Below are 13,419 nucleotides of genomic sequence, written 5' to 3' on the forward strand. Positions count from 1 at the left end.
TTGCGCTGAACATTGCCAAAGACAAGGTGAACATTTATACTTCTCAAAAGCAGGCATTTATCGACATGTTGGAAAACTGCGACCAGAGGTTATGTGCGTTGTAGCTGCAAATATTCTTTTCGAGGTCGTTTTGCATTACAATTTTACATGACAAAAGACACAGAGAGATACGAAGGGGTCATACATCAGACATATGGACCAGTCGAGTAATGAAGTTTGGTGGCTCATTTTATGTAAAATTGTTTTTTACATGCTTTGACAAAAGGTATTTCCCATCCAGATGAAGTACTTTATTTTCACATCTGGAAAGAAAAAATATTTCTGTGGAAGTTGATGCTGAGGATCAAAACGGTTTCAAAGCTTGATTTGTATCGAGAAATAAAGCAAATCCAAGAAAAAGCCCGGCTGGGAGGGGGGGGAATCAGAACTTGTTTGAATAATGGCAGTCTTTTTTTGTAAATGGAGGAAAAAATGTGTATAATTGAATGAGATTTGGGGGGGAATATGAAATTTTAAGGCCATATCGCCCATTAAAATTGTTTTCCCAAACTAAATATTAAAACGAGCATTAATGGTAGGTACTTAGTCATTAGTCTGTATTTAAAATGGACATTTAGAATTGTCAACAAATTATATTCACATAATCAAGTATTTATATTGCTGATGTTTGTCAAATAGCTGGAAGTCTGGTGCAGGCCACCTTGTGGCAGTTTCTCTCTTAGTAGTGAAAAATGAACAAGACAAGTGAGATGAAGACAACAGAGTGTTTATTTTAAATAAACCACAAGATGAAGGTAGTGTTGATGTTACCATTAATAGACTTTTATTCATAAAATAACATTTTGCATGGTGAAATCAACAATCAGCAGTAAATCTCACTGAGAAACATTCCAGCAAAACATCAGTGGTCATAAAAAAAAAAAACAAAGGCTCATTAAAAACCTAATTTTAAATGTAGAATGAGCGAATAAACTCAGTCCCTTTTTTTAATGTGACAAAAATGATTAATCACAGTTTGGTGGAAGCAAAAGACGTGAAATTACATGTGGAAATTAAACTTTTGCGGAGGTCAGTCATCTTATTTGCAGCTTTGTGTCATTGGAAATGTTTGTCATGGATTTGAATTTTAGACAGCACGGTGAACTAGTGGCTCACAATAGAGCGTTGGGGTTTGAATCTGGGCTCTGGCCTTCCTGTGTGAAGTTTCCATGTTCTCCTCATGCTTGCGTCGGTTTTCTCCAGATACTCGGCTTCCTCCCTCATTATAAAACCATGGACGTTAGATAAAGTGACGACTTGAATTTGTTAGTAGGTGTGAATATAAATGCTTCTTTGTCAAAATGTGATTGCCAACCATTGTATCTCTGTGTGAACCGTTTTTTTTGTTTTCTAGAGAACTTTAGCGCCCTCTGCAGTCCCTACATAGACATGACACCATTCAGAACTCGAGCCTGCCATCTAGCGTTAAAAATGAATGTTAAGTTTTTCTTTAATAAAAAAAAATATATCCTCTTCAGTCTGGCAACTCTGAATGTGTCCTGGGGCCTAAGTCAGGACAAGAGCTGCTCTCCCAAATGCTGAACTTGTTGTTGGCAATATTGACAATCAAAGAGATACTCAGCTCCTACACGACTGAGCAACGTATTGTCAAAATTTTTTTGAAACAAGTTTAGATATTTCTGTACGTCATATTTCCCAAACGTTGTATGTGCTCAGTCCAAAGCTATGTTTCATAAAAATATTGCTTTGGTGCCATACAACTATGTTGAAGAGCTTCATTTAGTCAGGCCATCGTCTTGTCGAATAGAAGAATGCTTTGCTGCCATTTTCTGGCATCTATAGACAATTGTAATACTTTTTTTGGGGGGGTGGTCAACAACTTGCAAATTTTCTCTATTTGCAGCAGGGCTCAATCACTATAGAGAAAAAGTTGTATATTTCCCCCCCCAAAAAATGGTTATGTTTATGATACCACTCAGAACTGAGTAGTCTGCTGTCAAGCATTAAAATAAATGTAAAGGTTTTAAATAATAAAAAAAAGCCCTCTTCAGTCTGGCAAATCCGAGTGTTTCCCGTGAGCTAACTCGGGAGCGGAGGTGCTCCCCAACACGCTGAAGTCGTTCTCTGCAAAATTGACATCCAAAGAGTTGCTAAGCTCCCGGTCACCACAACTGTTCGCTTGGAGGTCCACGGTGACGTTGGTCCCACTGGACACCTGCAACCAGTGGTTGTCGTCCTCGGGAGCCATCTTGACAAAGCCGTTCGGTGACAAACGGTCATGGCTGACGACGTCTTCTTCGTCGCTGACTTGTATGATGCTCTCGTTGGACAACGACAGCGATGCAGCGTCCTGCTCGCTTATCGCTTCCTGTCTGGATCCGACTGCCTCAGACACAAGTTCCTCCTCCACCTCAGAACCAGTAACCTGAGGAGCTGAACCTCTGTGGTGCACCTCCTCAATGCCCGCACCCCCAGGAACGTGGACCTCCACAGGGGTCTCCATGCGACCGCTCCCTGGCGTGGTGACTTCGGTCAGCGTCCGCTCATCCTGGCTGTCCCCCAGGTAGAAGACGGCCGACGTGGCTTTGTCACGGGCGGTCAAGTCGCAAGGTTCAAGTATGTCGTCGGCGTCAGACGAGAACAGCGCCAGGCTGACGCCATCTTTGTTGTGAGGGTGAGGCTGATGAGGGGCCGGGCTGCGGGGGAGATTACTTGACAATTAATCTGGATGGACAACAACAGGAATACAGTCAATTGGCAAGGGTTAGGAACAAAGACCCACCGCCAAACGCAAAAACTCGCTTTGAAAGGCTTACAATTGCCTCTACTAATAGTTTAAAACATAAATACAGCGCATCAACAAAGTATTTGCAGTGTCAAAAACAGTTTTGAAATTTTCCATGCATTTTTAATGAATGTGCAAAGAAGTCACACATTTTTTTTCATTTCAGACATGACAAAAGGTTAAAAAAGTGAAGTGTGGCGAAATCTTCCAGGATTCACTGTATACCCTAAAAACTACGACGAAAAATTAAGATACCTCGATACAGTGCACTTTTCCCACTATTACACTATTTCTGTGAAGAAAACTCACATTTGAGAATGTTTTAAATTATATGTTGTCATATTTTCCAACAAGGTTTGAAGTTCCCAATAAGACAACATGGGAATTTATAAAGAATATTGTATATGAGAGAAAAGTTTTAATATAGTGCAAATAGTTTTACAGAAAATTTGGCGAGTGTGTGGGTGTTGACTGTAACTGTTGGTTGCTACGGCGATGTCCTCACCTCTCCATGGACTCATAAGACACTGTTAGACTTGGCTCCTTGGCGGCCGTGTCCTCCTCCTGAGCCTGAGCCCAGCCCTGATTGGACGAGGCGTAGGTCAGGATGGCGTCCATCACAGTGTAGGGGGTGTGGCCTTGCACGCAGTCCAGGATGTGGCCGACGGGCAGCTGCGTCTGCAGGAACAGGTGAAGCTGGCTGTCTGACAGACACACGGTCATGTTCACCACCCTGGAACGCACACACACACGTTTGAATGTTTGAAGCCAAAGAAGGGGTGGAAATGGTGGTAGAGATGTGACTGACGTGTCCAGGAACACTTGAAGTCCTTGACGCCTACGTTCCAGGAAGTCCTCGTTGCTGAAGGAGAAGAAGGACTTTCCAGGAAGTTCTGGAACGGGCCTGCAGGATCACAAACGGGTCTATCAAAAAAACTAAAGCAAATTCTAGGGTTGACTGTACTCACACCAAGCCAGCGTTCTTCTGCAGCTTTTTCTTCAGCCACACGAACTCGCTGTAGCGCCGTCGCACACACGATGTCTTGGCAGTGAATGCCTTACTATTGGTCTGTACGCACACCACACAAAAAACAAAACATGACCGTTAACATCAGTGACTGTTTTGACAGGTCAGCTGACCTGCCAGTGGTCATTCGTTTAAAAAGCAACAATATTAGCACATTGGCATTTTAACAATTATAGACAGGTTTGACTTTCTAACCTGTTTTCTTTCCTGAAGTAACATACACAATGTCAACCTTTCACCTGTGGTTTCTCTCAACTTCATGAAACCGCTTCCTCTTTTTTTCTGTTCATCTATATTCTTGCTAATTTACTGGTTACTATCCACTTAACATTGTTTCCAGTAGACGACTAGACAGTAACTATATATATTCTTGTTTTTCGATTCAGATGTCTTTGTTGATAGACACGTTTCTTGTTTTACTGTGATGACCCATCCATTAGTTAAGCTGCCATTCAGCACATCCAGAGCATATTTAGAGGGTTTTACTTTTTCCCACTGTTTTTCTAACAGCCTTATTCCAAAAAGGAATAAATTATTCTCCTTAATGACTTTTTTTATTTTGCCTTTGCAGCTGAGCTTAAGTTTGAGCTTTGTGGCAAAGGCTGTAAATATGCATGTACATGTGATTTTTTTGTGTGTGGGTAAATTAGCAAAAATCGTTTTTCACATCATAAAATATGTCGGGAATTGGTTGGCAGATAAATCAAGAATGTTTTGTCTGTTCTTTTTGTGCGCAGTCAGGACTCAAGGCGACAAGTGACACAGGATCACGGGGGGCTCACTGCTGCTGACTCAACGGTGCTAAAGAAACAGTTGCCACAACAACGCCAGGAAACGATGTGCTAACTTCATCTGTCGCAGATTAAGAGCAAACGTCTTCTCAGGGATGTGATATATGTTAAGGGCCAGCTTTTCAAATGAACTAGAATGAGTGACATTCTAGAACAGGGGTTACTTACAAACTTAAAATAGATGTGCCCAAAAAAAAGGGGATGGGTCAGGGTTTATTGGAAATAAATACATTTTTTCTTCTAATAAATAATTCACTCATTTTTATGCTGCATGACTTAGTAATATTTTATGTTATTATCCACAATAAAGGAATGTCATTATTTATAATCAAATAAATGTATTAAAATAAAACCGTTAAGTGTATATTCTTTACTAATATTCAACCCCTTAACCAATCTAGGTAAATGAATTAAAAAATGCAATTAAAATAATCAGTTAAATCACCCATTATACATGGCAAAAACAAAAAAATAAAAACAAATCAATTGACCAATTAATGATAAATTCATAAAACGTGAATAAATACATTTTAATTCACCAATTTTTTTGGGGAAAGGTCTAAATTATATTACAGGACTCTTGATTTTACAAATGAGTGGTGGGCCGGATTAAAGAACATAATTTTTGGGCAAATCATTCAAAATCTGGATCTACACTCACATGGAGGAAGATCTTGTAATCCACATAGGAATTCCACAAGCCTTCGTTCTGCATCCGGGGATCTTGAACCCGCACGGCAACAAACTCCTGCAGGCCAGAAAAAAAAGTTGCATCAGGCATATTTATTTCTAAATTCTAACATCCCTGTCTTGGTATAATTGGAAATGTTACTTAAAACATTGCCTTCACAGTTGATTGTTCAATGGTGGTCACAGTTTGTCCCTGGAACAAATTATTTCTAGTCTTGTATTATTTTCTAATGGGGGAAAACAGATATTGCTGCATGCAATGTATGACATACCTCATTATACAAGGACGTGGTGGGAGTACACACAAGGGGGGAGTCATATGGGTCTATAAATGTATGAAAATGAAGTGGTGACTTACATCTTCATGGCTCATGGTCATAGCTGAGATCATGTTGGCGTACGTAGAGAGGAGACAGAAGTTGTTTAAATTCACATGCTGCACAGTGCGTCTATGACTCAACCTGTGAAGCAAGAAAAGTCAGTTGCACTTTTATCACACACAAAATGAATCATTGGGTAAACGCTGGAGAGCGTTCACATACAGTCGTGCCTTGACTTGCAATTTTAATTCGCTCTGTGACCACGCTTGTATCTCAAATCATCCATTCCGACCACCCCAAAAAAAATAAATGGTGCAATGAGTTTTGGATTAAAGCAAGAAAGCACTTTAGAATATTGTACTTTATAAAAGACATGCAGTAATAACATAACTAAATCGAATGTTGAGGAATTAAAACTTTTTGCATCATGATTTAATGCTTTAGTTCAATGAGTCTCCTGATGTGCACAGTTGGCCACCAGGGGGTAGTATAATACAGATATACAAGATTTGATGGCGTAACAAGCAGTAATATATTTTTTTTTTTTTGCAGATGATAAAGAATATGCCTGTGAGTACTGAATGCTCAGCCGGTATGTGTTGCTACCGTTTGTGTTCAAATGCAAGTTGTTTAAGGGTTCATAACGACTGCGATAGACGCTTGTCAGATTAGCTCGTCTATGGTGTTTCCCATTGTGTTAGCATAAAGCTAGTGTATTTTTTTGGGGGGGAGGCAAAGTTGTATGGAAAAAAAAAAAAGCAATTTAAGTGAACGAGACATTCAACAAAATCTTTCCCATTCCAAATTGTTCAGCTCATTCTCAACTTTATGGTAACTATTTTCCATACTGCAAAATTTCCCGTTTTCCCATATCTGGGAGCTATTTTAAGGCTCCCAAATTTCCACAATAAAATAACCAAATTTAAACATTTTATAGTTACCTCTTCCGTACACATTTCTTGATCGATTCGAACCATCCCAGCGTCAAGTCTCACATTTTAAATGTCAACAATTGAACGCCATTAATTCCCCGGCATTCGCACGCAATTCCTCTATTAACTGACTGCACTTTGTGGTTCCCGTTTCGACACGAACAAGCCATCAAGCAGTGACTCAGCTGGCCATCACAAGGCCAGGGAGCGAGACTAATCAATCAATCGATCGATCTGAAAAATTAGCTACGGATTGTGTCACTGCCACGTGGTGCACATAATCGGATGATGAGGCTGTACAACCTCCGCGTCTAATAACCAATTAGTATTTTTAAAGACAATTATTATTCCAATTATTAACGACTCACCTTTCTCGTCAGTGTTCAGCATTTCAAACAGAAAAACAAATATCTGAGTTGCGTCAGCTTTTGCCAAATTGGAACGATTAACGCGATAATGACGCCATCGTTTACGGTTGTTTACAATTAGTTGACACAAGTACTATAAAAAAAAGTACGTATTTAACTAAAGCACTGTTTAATTAGCCAAGTGAATATTTGAAGAGACTTGTGGTTTAGAAAAGCTGTCAATGTTAGTAGTTGTTGAGCTAAAGCTAATCCTGGCGGACTTACTTTTTTGACGAAGTATTTGTATATTAGCACGCAGGCGTGTTGTGTTTAAAGTTGACCCACCAGTAGTTGTTGTTCCACAGAAGAACAAGCCAAAAAGCTCCCCGGCGGTTCAGTCTGGCGGCTTGTTAGTGCAAAGAGCTCCAGTCTCCATTTCGCAAGTCACACGAGAGCTACTGTACGCTAGCCGGGCGAGCCGCTCGCCTCTATGACGTCATCGTGGGGGCAGGGGGGCGTCCCCTTCATGCCTTTTGTTACTTTCTGTGTCGTCTATGTCGTGTTTGGATGATTTTGACGACGAAACTACTCCTTTTGTGTGTGTGTTTCTATCCTGCGCCCATGAGAGGAATAAACCTGAGCTTTGTAACCACAGGTCGCTACACTATTACAGGCATTAAAACAATTCATTTTTCCTGTCATAATTTATTTTCCCCAAGTTGCACTTGATACAGACACCAGATGAGACAGCGTAAACATGAAAAAAATTACGCTAAGCAAAATATTTCAATATTGAAAATTTTGCCAATTTAAGACAAATTAAGCGGTAACATAAACGTTAAGGTATAATAAGTGAGATGGTCATTATTGTCGTAATTATTATAACCCACAGCTCTATCAGATCAACAGTTATGAACATTTCAATACGCTAATAGTAATGTTTTAAAGTAAAAAGTGAGCTGTGCTATGGCTCACTTTCCCCTCCAGGCTAGTGCTACAGTACGTTAGCTTGCTTACTAGCTACAGTTGATGCTGGAAACGAACCCAAACAAACTGCTCGGGGAATTTTTATGCTCACTTCTTTGCCCATATTTCCCCCCAAAACCTTCATACCACAATGTAAACAACACTGTGCATTTCTCACATTTCCCATGTACTAATCTTACGTATATGCGTTATATGGTTTCTCTCAACTAGTTTTGACAATTGTGTTATTTAGTTGAGATTTTTTTTTTAAACTCTTTATTTATTCGTAACACAAATACAAGTGGGTATATTTGACGAGAAGTGTAAATCACAATCAAAATGTATTTAAACTGAGTTTTATGTGGGAGACTAGAGACAGTTACTTTTAAAGTAAATGTTTATGCGTTCATGAAATGTTTGTTTTGCTGAATTCCGAGGGTCCGCGTAGCGACATAAGACGAGAGTGACGGGTGATTGGTGGAAAATCAGGAAGCGAGCGGGCTGGAAAAAAAACAAAACAAAGAAAGAAAGAAAATAAAAATGCGTACACTGTACCTCACAGGGAAACTGAACATCGCAATAAAAACATGTGATTTGTATTTTCGAAACTCTGCGTTCAGGCACTACTTGTATATTTCATTTTTCAGCATCCAAAACGATTTCCATTAAATTTCGGGTCGTTTATGGGTGAAGTCCATATGTGCCGATGTATCAAAGATACTAAAAGCGAAGATGAACGTGAGGACGTCCCATTCGCTTCCTTGTTTATTTTTGTAACTGACTCGTGTTTGGATAAATTACATGGCATCACCCGTATGTCATGTCAAAGTAAAATCAGTTGTATCGCGACTCCAACTTAATCCTTCTTAAAAAAATAAAGAACCGGGGTCGTTTTCGTGGAGCGAACTAGAAAAGATCTGAAAAAGCGAACGTCCTGGGGAAAGTCCATTGCGCATGCGTCAGGCGTCCCTCTCTCTCTCTCTCTCTCTCTCGACACGAAAAGGGGCGGAGACGCTAGGCTACGTTAGCTACAAGCTGAAGCTAGTCATAAGCTAGCTGCGCTGTGTTACCTACCAGCTAAGAAAAAAAACACAGTCAAACGCTAGACGTTATTGGCACATAATAAAAGCCTATAGCGTGTCGTTGTCGTCCTTTTCCAGCGGAGGTCTCAAAAAAGCGAATTGTGAGTCAGCGGTGAGTCATTTTTTTCCCTCCAAAAGCGAGTGCTTTAAAACACATTGTGTGTGTGTATGAGAGAGAGAGAGAGAGAGAGAGCGAGAGAGAGAGAGAGGCAGACAGAGAGCTCAGCCAGCCATTAGCCACTTGAATTAGCACATTTTCATTCGGCTTCACGTTGTCGTGTCACACGGAGTCAGCATGGATTAAAAAAACAAACAAGCAAAAAGATATTTAAATAAATACCGCCAGACGACGCGGTGCATGCGTCTGGAGGCGAACGCCACACAACACAACATGGAGGATAGAAACGCTCCCTCTATGCTAGCCGCCTCCTGCATGCTTGCTTGGCTTTGTCGTGTTGCTCGTTTCTTCTCCACGCTGCTTAGCGGAGACCAGAGCCACAGCGTGGCCACATTAAATGCACGCACAAAAAACGTGTGTCCCCCCGCAACCCCCCCCCCCCTTTTTAATACCACACCATCGTTAGTTGCTCCCAAATTGCTGCTGCGTTCTTTTGTTGTTCTTGTACAATTTTGCGAGAACAGGTGGTTGCTTGCAGCTTTTTAGCCACACAGTCACGTTGTTGCTCTCCATTTCGATTGGACTTCATTACTTTAGGTTAGCCCCTGCACCCCCAGGGAAATTTTTCAATTTCAGTTTAATGCTTAAAAAAATATCATTCACTACAAATACTGTACAGTGGTGCAAATGCTCAAATCTCACATTATCGTTACCCACAGAAATAACTTTAAATGCCGTTTCATCTGTTCCAGGCGCCCCAAAAATATATATATTTTTTAAATTAAGAAAAATAGCACTCCATAGTATTGTACTTAAACATACAGTAATAGCATGATTAAATTGAATGTAAAGCATCAAACTGTTTGTGCCTCATTCGTTCATGCTTCAATGCCCATTGATGTGCTGCTCCTTCTGGCGTTCGCGCCTTGGCCACCAGGGGGCAGTATAGTACAGACATACGGATATACAATGACAATGAATTGATTGACAAGAGTGATTGTAAAGTGTGCAATGCTCTTGTCTCCTTTCTTACCACACTGACCAGGACCCTGCTGGTCTCCAGGTCTACTTGATGAGTATGAGCGTGACTACAGAAACCCCGAACGATGGCCCCAGTGTTACAGAAGGTTTGCCACAACATTCTTTCATTTCAATGTCCTGATGTATTTTGAGTGAAATCCTTGTCTGAAATACAGTGAAATTATGTGTTTCAGACCCACCCACCATACCTGTAGATGAAAATTCACATAGAACATTTTTCTTAGTTTTGCCTTTCTCGCATGCGTACATTTAGGCTTAAGACACACTTTAAAACACATCCTAAACATATTTGAACTCAAAACAAATTTGAAAGCATAAACTGTATGGAAAATATAATACAGTTAAACTGCTTAAATGTTCATTATAAAGTCCGTGAGTACCTGATACCCCAAAAAGGTTTGTAATTTCTTGAAGATGCCACAAGATGATTGCAAAGCACTACATGAAACTCCTCAACTCACTTCAACATCGTCCCTTGGCATCATGGTGGCACCAAAGCAATACTTTAGGCTGAGCACAAAAACAAACAGCGAATCGGTGAGTTTTTCAGTGTATAATCGAGGATAGGTTCCCCAAAAAATCAACGAACAGGTGAATCTGCGATGTGCGTGTTGCAAAATGTGTGGGGAACACTTTACATACATTGAATTGTTACTGCATTTTAGTCACTCTTTATTTTCATCAGTGGTTCCCAATGTGTGGTACATGGGCTCCCTCTAGTGGTATGCGGCAGAATCACCGCCTAAGTGCAGTTCAGTTGTATTTAACTTTTAGCACATTTGCATTTAATCTTTAAGAACTGTTTAATTTTAAATATTTTTGTGCAATTTAACTTATGCGAAGTCCATTTTAATGTGGTCCTTATTCAAATATTTATGTTATTTGTCTATATTTAAGCGCAGTGTTGACATTCCAACTGTGGATAATGTTAGAGTGGCTTACAATACAATTAAAGATACTTTTTAGGATTAAAACACTGTCCCATTTTGTATGAACGCAGGTCTATTATGGACTATATTTTAATGTTGGTCGGAGAGCTAAATATTTTTTTTCCAAGTGGTACTAGGTGGAAAAGGTTTCAGAACCACTGCTGTGCAATATTTATTGCAATGTAGAAAGCTGTAAAAACTCATAAAAGAAGAGCACTACGAACCGCAGATTTCTGCGAGACAGTCGATGACGCGTTCCACTAAAAAGTCTGCGATAAAGCGCCTCCTTGGGAGGCCAACATTGTAAATGTCTAACTCTATACGTCGTTCCCTCTCTACCCCATGTTGTCCGCCAGAGAGCAAGCTGCCTGTGCCTGAGAAGAAGGACAAGAAGGCGGATGACGTAGCTGAGGAAGAAGAGGAGGAGGAGGAGTACGTGGTGGAGAAAGTCCTGAATCGACGGGTGGTCAAAGGGAGGGTAGAATACCTCCTCAAGTGGAAGGGATTCTCAGAGTGAGTGCTGCTTCACCATCTTTACACTTATTTTTTTTTTTAATACAGTAGTCGGCTTGTCACGAAACCCAAACATTTGTGTGTCATTTGTCTCTTGTGAATGTATTTTTCATATGTGATATTTGTCTCGTTTTTTTTTTTGTCTTGTCTCATTTGTTTGTGTGTTGCATTTCCTGTTTGTCGTTTTTTGTGAATGTGTCGATCGTGCGTGTTCATCTGTATGCGAGTGTCTTGTTTGTTGTGTGTATGTGTTTTTGTTATTGTTTGTGCGGTGTTGTACGTGTGTGCGCAGGGAAGACAACACGTGGGAGCCGGAGGACAACCTGGATTGTCCCGACCTCATCGCCGAGTTCCTCCAGTCTCAGAAGTCGGCGCACGAGGGCAAACGGAAGGCGGCCAGCGATGGAGATGGAGAAGAAAGCAAATCCAAGAGGAAGAAAGATGACGTAAGTTCAAAACGTTTCTCTGTGTGTGTGCTGTGCACTTCGTTACACGGAATATAGCAATTTTCATTATCACCTCTCATCATCTAAGTTTGTACTGCAAGCCATTTCCCATACTTTGTAAATGTTTTGTAACTAAATATCGTGTTATTAACAGTTCTGTTTAATGTAATACAAACTACAGCTACAGTCAAATTAATCACAAGTAAGGGATAAAACAAAATATTGTAATATGGTCTCTCTCTTGCAGATTTCCACCTATCGTGAGTGGTTTTAGATCAATGGGGGCTCACTCTATAACATCTATACTTTTCTGTAGAAAAGTGAATAGATGTGAACGTTTATTTATATATATTTTTTTTGTCGGCAGACTGAGAAGCTGAGGGGCTTTGCCAGGGGTTTGGAACCGGAGAGAATCATCGGAGCCACCGATTCGACGGGAGAGCTCATGTTCCTCATGAAGTGGTTCGTACCCACCGCATTACATTTCAACAGTTTGTTTTGAACAACTTTATCAAGCTTTAACTATTTAATTGCACCTCAATTGTTTATTTTAAGAACAAAATCATGAATGTCGACTTATTACGCACGTCCGTGACCCGACCTATAATCATCTTTAATTTGGTAAATTCCTGGTTTATTCCAGTTAATTCCAATGAGAAGTTTCCAACTTTGAAAATTTCTAGTATTTTGCAAGCTTATCGTCAACTTCCCAATGTCCGCATTCCAGAGTGACTTTTGTTTTTTTGTTTTAAAGGAAAAACTCTGACGAAGCAGACCTGGTTCCGGCCAAGGAGGCCAACGTCAAGTGTCCGCAGGTGGTCATCTCTTTCTACGAGGAGCGGCTCACCTGGCACTCATACCCCAGTGAAGATGAGAAAAAAGATGAGAAAAACTAAAAAAAAAAAAAAAAAAAAAAGGGGTAGTTTTGAACTTGGTTAAACTTTGGTTTCTGAGGGAGGGAGGGGTGGGGGGAGGGAGTGGGGTTAAACACTTCAGTTAGTCTGACGTTGGTCGTGCTTTTAAGTGTTTAGAACGTCGTCATCCTGCTTGAGACCGTATCCATGCAGTGTTAAACATTTCACAACCTTTTACCTTCAAAAATTCGTGTGCCATGTTGCGTTTTTTTTTCTTCTACATCTTAGCTGTCGTGTACTTAAGATCTGTTTGCCGTGATTACTCTGTGCTTGCTGATTGTTGTCGTTTTTCTCATGTCTCGCTGTCATTTTTGGACAATAAAGTCACTTTTTGTTACGCCGTCTCAGCGTAGTCATCGGTTGCGCTGCGGTAATTAATATACCTACTATAAAATCATTACAGTGTTTACTTGACCCTATTGTCAGTCTGACTTTTCTTTACCAACGTACAGTTTTCTAATCTCAAAAAAGTGCATTCAGCTGCAAGAGCGGACTGGGGTCTTTCTACACATAATTTC

At 40.4% G+C, this 13,419-nt stretch overlaps 3 protein-coding genes across 6 annotated transcripts in view; 2 read left to right on the forward strand and 1 right to left on the reverse strand.

Moving 5' to 3' along the window:
• Positions 1–4,997, forward strand: part of skap1 (src kinase associated phosphoprotein 1) — a 45,938-nt gene extending 40,941 nt beyond the window's left edge. The window contains exon 13 of the mRNA XM_061756725.1: positions 4,550–4,997. The gene's annotated coding sequence lies outside the window, so the exon portion shown is untranslated. The remainder of the gene's footprint in view (positions 1–4,549) is intronic.
• On the reverse strand, positions 751–7,402 carry snx11 (sorting nexin 11). Of its 3 annotated transcripts, none has more exons than XM_061756722.1 (7): positions 7,178–7,402; positions 5,652–5,754; positions 5,265–5,351; positions 3,754–3,854; positions 3,594–3,689; positions 3,291–3,518; positions 751–2,696 (listed from the first exon to the last, which is right to left on the reverse strand). In XM_061756722.1, the coding sequence occupies exons 2-7, from the start codon at positions 5,682–5,684 to the stop codon at positions 2,048–2,050; spliced, it is 1,194 nt and encodes a 397-aa protein (XP_061612706.1). In that variant the 5' UTR covers positions 5,685–5,754; positions 7,178–7,402; the 3' UTR covers positions 751–2,047. The 3 variants fall into 3 exon arrangements, with proteins under 3 accessions (XP_061612706.1, XP_061612705.1, XP_061612707.1); XM_061756721.1 differs by having other exon boundaries at positions 7,238–7,401; XM_061756723.1 differs by lacking the exon at positions 7,178–7,402 and adding an exon at positions 6,555–7,094.
• Positions 7,403–8,832: 1,430 nt separating this feature from the next.
• On the forward strand, positions 8,833–13,238 carry LOC133469532 (chromobox protein homolog 1-like). 2 transcript variants are annotated; one of them, XM_061756727.1, is made up of 6 exons: positions 8,833–9,041; positions 10,104–10,185; positions 11,385–11,541; positions 11,834–11,987; positions 12,355–12,449; positions 12,742–13,238. In XM_061756727.1, the coding sequence occupies exons 2-6, from the start codon at positions 10,131–10,133 to the stop codon at positions 12,881–12,883; spliced, it is 603 nt and encodes a 200-aa protein (XP_061612711.1). In that variant the 5' UTR covers positions 8,833–9,041; positions 10,104–10,130; the 3' UTR covers positions 12,884–13,238. The 2 variants fall into 2 exon arrangements, with proteins under 2 accessions (XP_061612711.1, XP_061612710.1); XM_061756726.1 differs by having other exon boundaries at positions 8,834–9,052.
• The last annotated feature ends 181 nt before the right edge of the window (positions 13,239–13,419 follow it).

This window comes from Phyllopteryx taeniolatus, chromosome 19 (assembly GCF_024500385.1).
Source record: "Phyllopteryx taeniolatus isolate TA_2022b chromosome 19, UOR_Ptae_1.2, whole genome shotgun sequence".
Taxonomy (NCBI): Eukaryota; Metazoa; Chordata; class Actinopteri; order Syngnathiformes; family Syngnathidae; genus Phyllopteryx; species Phyllopteryx taeniolatus.